This window comes from Esox lucius, chromosome 7 (assembly GCF_011004845.1).
Source record: "Esox lucius isolate fEsoLuc1 chromosome 7, fEsoLuc1.pri, whole genome shotgun sequence".
NCBI lineage: Eukaryota > Metazoa > Chordata > Actinopteri > Esociformes > Esocidae > Esox > Esox lucius.
The window spans coordinates 19,079,216-19,086,707 of record NC_047575.1 but is presented as its reverse complement, the minus strand read 5'-3'; the positions used below and the strand labels follow the sequence as shown (position 1 = coordinate 19,086,707).

Sequence of the window (7,492 nt, the reverse complement as noted above, 5' to 3'; positions counted from 1 at the left end):
TTTTGGTGAGCTTGTTCAAATTGTAGCCTCTTTTTCCTAATTGTAGTGGAGATGAGTGTTACCCGGTGGGGTCTTCTGCTATTGTAGCCCATCCCCCTCAAGGTTGTTCGTGTTGTGGCTTCACAAATGCTTTGCTGAATAACTCGGTTGTAACGAGTGGTTATTCCAGTCAAAGTTGCTCTTCTATCAGCTTGAATCAGTCGGCCCATTCTCCTCTGACCTCTAGCATCAACAAGGCATTTTCGCCCACAGGACTGCCGCATACTGGATGTTTTTCCCTTTTCACACCATTCTTTGTAAACCCTAGAAATGGTGTGCGTGAAAATCCCAGTAACTGAGCAGATTGTGAAATACCTCAGACCAGCCCATCTGGCACAACAACCATGCCACGCTCAAAATTGCCTAAATCATCTTTCTTTCCATTCTGACATTCAGTTTGGAGTCAGGAGATTGTCTTGACCAGGACCACACCCCTAAATGCATTGAAGCAACTGCCATGTGATTGGTTGATTAGATAATTGCATTAATGAGAAAATTGAACAGGTGTTCCTAATAATCCTTTAGGTGAGTGTAAGTACTTTGAAACATCAGAAGAGCAGAACTTAATATTTGGTAGAGAAACCTTTGTTTGCAATTACAGAGATCATACGTTCCTGTAGTTCTTGAGCAGGTTTGCACCACACTGCAGCAGGGATTTTGGCCCACTCCTCCATACAGACCTTCTCCAGATCCTTCATTGTTTCGGGGCTGTCGCTGGGCAATACAGACTTTCAGCTCCCTCCAAAGATTTTCTATTGGGTTCAGGTCTAGAGGCGCGCTAGGCCAACTCCAGGACCTTGAGATGCTTCTTACGGAGCCACTCCGTGTATTAAATACTTGTTCTCCCCACTGTAATTATTAATTAGTCTATGTTAGTATTCAAGTACTATTGAGTAAATTAAACAGTTATTAAACAGTAGAATTGCACTGACAAGTGAATTTGTTTTTTATACAGCTTTATTTCAACTTTTTCTGTAAAAATTGTTTGGTTCTACCAACAGCCAGTCAGTGATACCCTAACACCTATAACCAATGAGAGTGATTCCCAACACAGCGCCAACACAACTTTGTTAAAACTGCAATAGGTAGGATTTATTCAGTAAAAAAAAGAAATGTTCACTGCCTGTGGAATGTGAATTTATTATTTTTGGAGCATGCTGCAACTTCCCAGCCAGATCTGTTCCAGAAATCCCCTTCCAGTCAATCTCCTTCTGCAAGGCAAACTTCCCTCTTTGGTTTACCTGGATGATATATATAGCATAAGTATACCAGAGGGAGCAAAGTTCGTAATGTAAGAAACTGTTATGACAGCTAGAGACCAGGACAGCAAACGTTCAATTCCTCTTCTACTAGCATACACCACGAAAAAACAGCAAAGAAGCGAAAGACTTAGACAAACTTTCTATTGCTAGCATTCAGGAACCCTAAGATAACATTAGCATGGCTAAAAAGAACATCACTGAGTTTGTGCTTTCTTTGGAACAGGTAATTATCCTATTTTTATTTGAACATCATTCTCTATTGAGAATTGGTGCAGAAATGCTTTCTGTGAGTAATTGCAAAATGCTGTAATAGTTTTTTTACTGAAAAAAATCCTACATTGTTGTTCAATTTAACCAACATGAATTTGTCTAACTACAGTAGCTATCTGGTTAAAAAACACTGCCACCATGCAAGGAGCACAAAATGGAAGGACAAATCGAAAAGAGAACTTCAAAATATGTGTAGCCATTAAGTAATGGCTGATTGTTGTGAATGAGTAGGTTATGAACTGAATGTGAACTGATGTGCCATAAAAATAACCTGTGCTGAAAACAAAGGGATTTTGAATGTGGCCTAGCTTATGAATTAAATCCTTAAACAAATAAAAATTTTTTTACATGTTTTTGGACCGTAATAATCATTACTATTTATAAATGTTTTGGGCCGTGTGGGTCCTAAATGTTAAATTCTGTCCCGGGCCTGTAGAATCCTGTCGGTGTCCCTGCAGCAACACAACCCCCAAAAGGGGAATGGTTTTGCAGGTGGTAGCCACAGACAATGCTCCCCTTATCCTTCCTGACCGATTCTTCTCTAGTTTTGCATTTTGTGGAACATTCTATGGTCGGATGAGACTAAAATAGAGTTTTTTGGCCTCAGTGATAAGCGCAGTGTTGGTGCACACAATCACACTGCACATCATCCTAAGAACACCATCCCTGCCGTGAAGCATGGTAGTGACAGCATCATGCTATGGGGATGCTTCTTAGTGGCAGGGATGGGGAGACTGGTCAGGAGTGAAATACAGATATGTCGTTGAAGGAGATCAATCTTTCAGCTGGACAATGGCCCAAAGCACACAGTCAAGAAAACCACTAGAGTGGCTTCTGAACAAGTCTGTGTATGTCCTTGTGTGGCTCAGTCTATTCTCGTATCCTCAATCCAATTGAGACAGCGGAAAGTGAGTTGAAAAATTGCTTGTTCATTAAAGATCACTATGGAACTTGACGGAGCTTAAGCAATTTTGCAAATAATTGCAGGGAGAGATGTATTCAAATACATGGCTGTAATTGCTGCAGACACATGTCCTCTACCAAAATGAGTAAATTGGGTTCAATATTGATTGTAATTGGGTAATTGTTTTCTGTTTGTAATTCATTTAAAACCATTTGTAGATTTTATTTTTTACTTTGACCATAGGCATGTTTTTTGTGTGATTAGTGTCAGAAAGTCCTAATTCAATCCATTTTGATTACATTTTATGACACAAAACATTGGAAAAGTCCAAAGAAGAAAAACTATACTTTTGGGGGTTACAGCGAAACACCCTAAATACCAGATCTATGGCTGGGTGCACAACCTTTTCATGGTTTCATTACACAATCATGGTGATTTGACTATTTTTACAATGTTGTTGCCAAGCATACTCAGAGGTTTTGAATTCCAGCCCTTTTGAAATGTTACATTAACTTGTTGACTCTTGTTTGGGAGGTGGGAGTTGAAGAGGGAGAGAGGGAGGTGAGTAATGTATTCTCCTCCCTGATCCTTTAATGAGTTCTACAGAACAGACATCCTCCCTGTTACCCCTGACACCAGGTCACTATCTCCCTCCCTACCCTCTATCAGGCGCTAGACCACTCAACATTAGACCTGAATGGACTCTCCTTCGCTGTTTACTAAATGTTATTTAGTCTGGCAGTACCTTACCCAAACCCACCCTGGACAGGGTTCTGGTGGAATGATACAGTCCAAAACTCTTGTATTTTATTTGTATCTGGCACCAGGTGATAATCCCAAACCTAAACCCAGTAATGTGATTTGAGTGCCTATGTGCTATCTCTGTAGACGCCAGCTTGTTTTTAACAAGGGGTGTTAGACATAGAGGACTGACAAATGCCTAGCCTGTAATGTTGGCACGTGGTCAAGTTGCTCGTTCATAGACATGGATAACTCCTTACCTGGCCAGTGAGGCCATTAAAAACCCCCAGAACCAAGTTCTCATATTGCCAGTTTTCAGGCAAACACATTTTGGGACTAACTTTCACTAAAAAGAAGAGGATTTAAGGTAAATGTAATTATTTTGAATGTTATAGTGGCTTTGTGATTCATTTTGCATTGAAAAGATTCAGTTTATGTTCAAATCTTAGAAGAACGTTTCATATCATAGTGCAACGGGATTTAACATTTAACAAAACTATTAAAACAGCACAATAATGGGCTTATTACTATTGCATCAGTATTAAGAAGGTATGCTTTGTTGTCTTTGAAATAACTTAAAGTTTGATTCAATATTTGGGAATGTATTTGAAAAATTACACTGCAGAGAATACATTACTTTTTTGTTTAAATTAAGACGCTAAAGTCTTTCACATACTTTATTTCACATATTGACTGTTTTTCACAACAAGGTCCTAGATGGCTAACACTTATTTATCATGTATCATTAATTCGTGGGTTTAAACCTGTAAGAAAACTACAAATATATATAAAGTATCTGTAATTGCATGAATTTCAATTAATTTGGTATGTAATTCATACAAAGAAATACAATTACTAAGAAATATAAAGACATTGCATGCCTGTACAATTGTTATCTGCCCTGCCATATCCATCATATCATTAATGTTTCTTTAATAGATTTTCAAATAGAAGGAAGACTTTTTCCAGTTCTTTAAAAGGGCTCAGCATACCAGTCACAATGTTACACCATTGAAAATGTGCTGTTGGTTGTATAGAGGAGTTTCTCATGCACAGAGACCTAAAGACAGTGGAATATGGGCCAACCCCTGAACTCCCAGATCATTTTTTTAAACCAATCAAGTTTCCCTATGTTTTCCTCTTAGATAACTCAATCCAGATGAACTCAAGCCCACAGTCTGCATAAAGAAGGACTAACTTATGCTTATTCTCAAACTACAAAGCTATACAAATGTATTTCTTATTTTAGTCAGTTAGCCTAATAAAAAATATAATGTAAAATTGTTTACATACAGAAGGAAGACTGAGAACATAAACTCTATTCCAATGCATAATCAATCAGTTTTTGATTTGTATAAAAACAACTGCGACAACTTCTCTTTTCAGAATAAGAAGTGTGTGTGAGCATGTGAGCATACAAAAAGTATTGCAAAAACAACCCCAGTGGTTACACATTGGTATGACCGGTTTAAATTAATTCCAGTTTTAGTGGACTGGGAACACCTTTATTTGGCCATTTCTCCATGTGTCCTACTAACATTGAAAAATTTTACCAAATGCTTGCCAAAACAACTGTCTCTTGAGTGTTACAGTTACTGACTTAATCAAAGAAGGATGTATGTTTTAGGTTTTTGGTATTTTGTTTTGCTATTTTATAACGTAATGTTATATGATCTTCTTACAGGACTTGGTGGGAGTTAGCTGTTAAAGCAATCACAGTAACAGAGTCGCCATGGCAATGACACTCTCTAACCTCTCAGTGACCACAAACTCATCTGAAGATCCATGTGACTCCATCTCCCCCTCTTTGCATCAGAATAAACTAATCCCCACTATCTACAGTGTCATCTTTGTCATGGGATTCGTGGGAAATGTGTTGGTGGTGTTCGTGTTGTGTCAAAAGTCCAACCGTAAAACGGTGGCCAACACCTACATGGTCAACTTGGCTCTCTCTGATCTGTTGTTCCTGGTCAGCCTGCCTTTCTGGGCGGTATACTACTCCTTTGACTACAACTGGGTATTTGGTGGGTTGATGTGCAAGCTTTGTGGCAGCCTCATCTCTGTGAATGTCTACGCCAGTATCTACTTCATCACGTGCATGAGTGTGGATCGCTACAGAGCAATTGTTTACCCGCTCCAGTCTCAGTGCAGCAGGAACCTGTGTCGGGCACGAGTGGTCAGCTGTGTGATCTGGACCATTGCTGGCCTCATGACAATCCCCACCGTGGCCTTCAGAGACACCCACTACCTGAATGAGCTGAAGGTGACGGCCCTGCGCCGCTCAGCTACCCACCTGACCAGCCCTACTGGTTCCCTGGTCTGGCCCTGACCAAGAACATTCTGGCTTTCCTGGTGCCCTTTGGCGTCATTGCCAGCTGCTACTACCGCATCGCCAAGCATCTGGTCATGGAACACTCCAGCCTGGACAAGAGCTCCAACAACCTGGATCGTGTCATGAAGATGGTGGTGGCTGTGGTTCTGGCCTTCTTCATCTGTTGGTTCCCCTTCCATGTGCTCACCTTCCTGGATGCCCTGAAACAAACTAGGGCTGATGCACAGCTGTTGGATACGCCAGGCCATCATCGCCCTGATGCCCTTCACTCTTTGTCTGGGCTTTTCCAACAGCGCCATCAATCCCTTTATCTACTGCTTTGTGGGGAACCACTTTCGGGAGCTGCTGTGGCGGCTATATGCGGAGAAGGCTCCCAGTTTGTCCCAGAAAAGAGACTCCATCAGCACCAGGCTCAGCTCCTTCTCCAGGAAGCTCAGTGACCTCAAGGACACAGGGCCTCTGGAGACTCTGGGCCAACGCATTAGGGACCCATAGTGGAGGGAGGTCATCTGGCAGGGCTACCAGAAGCATGTCTGTCGGATGTGTACTAACTGACCCCAGGCATCCTGCATGATCCCCAGGCCAGGCCTTGTCTCTAACGGTCATTGACCCTATGTCTACTGCCAATCTGGATCACCCTGTAGACTGGTCAAAGGGCATCTAAACATATAGTTTAAAAGCTGGTTTGATATCCCATTTGACTGTGAAAGAAATTTTTGATAAAATATATTTCCTCACTAAATCTAAAGTATATCTGTGCTGGGTAAACCTGATGTTTTCTGAGATTGACCGGCGAGTGTTTTTTACAACATAACCTAATTACAATAAAGTAATGTGCATGTTGTTTTAATTGTATATAAATAACTGAAAGATATGTATATTTAACCAGCCTTTGGCAACCTTCTTCAAATGTGAAACATACACATTTCTGCTGTATAATGTTTGACTCTTGAACTACAACATTTAATGTTTAACACTTTTGGATATAGTAATTAATATTATTTTCCAGTCACATTTTGTATTTTAAAAAGAAATCCATCTTGTAATCCATATTTTGTGTTTGGAACAAAATACTGTACTGGTCTAAAAAAAGTGGCGGTGGAAACAAGTGGTTTAAAAACTTCTGAAAGGCTGTTTCACTATTAGCGTTGATATAGGCTCTGTTTTACTATTAGAGTCAATATACTCGGCTCTGTTTTCAACTATACTATAAACATCTATGTAGGCTCTGTTTTTACTGTAAGCATTTGATGTAGGCTGTGTTCTACTGTAAGCACTCTTAGGCTCTGTTCTACTGCCACATTGTGGTACCCTTAGAGAAGCACAGATACATAAGGGAATATACCAATTAACAGCCTAGTGAAAACATCAGCATGTCCACAAAATGGAGCTTGATACAATGTCCGGTGTTCTCAACAAAATTAAGGCCTATGTGTGATTTCCTGTAGATGTTATTGCTATGCAAGTGTGAGAGCTATTCAGTGTTGACTGATTTCAGTACGATTGAGCAGATGTTGGTTTATCATGGGGCTATCAACAAGGCCACTACCGCAAAGATCCTGGGTGCAGTGTGTAGACAGTGAGCGTCATCCTAAGACCCACTGGCAATGTGTTCTGTGAGTACTTGTATTGTTCGTTACATTATATATTCCTGTCCTATTTTGATAAAGGGTAGACAGTTTTAAAATGGACCATGTTGTTTGAATTTAGTTTAGTTTTGCATTAATGGTGTTACTTTGGAAACACTGAAGGCGGCGGTGGATTACAATTTTAGACTTAATCATCAGATGGATATGACATGCATATTTAATAACTAGGTTACGTGCTTGTTTCTTCTTGTTTTTTCCTTTTCACTGAGTGCAGTCTACAGAATAACATAAAGAACTATAATGTACCATACTGTACTATTAAACCAACAAAAACAATGCTGTTTTGAAATGCAGT

At 40.0% G+C, this 7,492-nt stretch overlaps 1 protein-coding gene across 1 annotated transcript; it reads left to right on the top strand.

Moving 5' to 3' along the window:
- Positions 1-3,052: 3,052 nt before the first annotated feature.
- agtr2 (angiotensin II receptor, type 2) lies at positions 3,053-7,473 on the top strand. Its single transcript, XM_010898811.4, is given in 4 exon segments — positions 3,053-3,583; positions 4,901-5,488; positions 5,491-5,751; positions 5,753-7,473. Coding segments are annotated over 3 exon segments (1,092 nt in total). The 5' UTR covers positions 3,053-3,583; positions 4,901-4,948; the 3' UTR covers positions 6,044-7,473.
- The last annotated feature ends 19 nt before the right edge of the window (positions 7,474-7,492 follow it).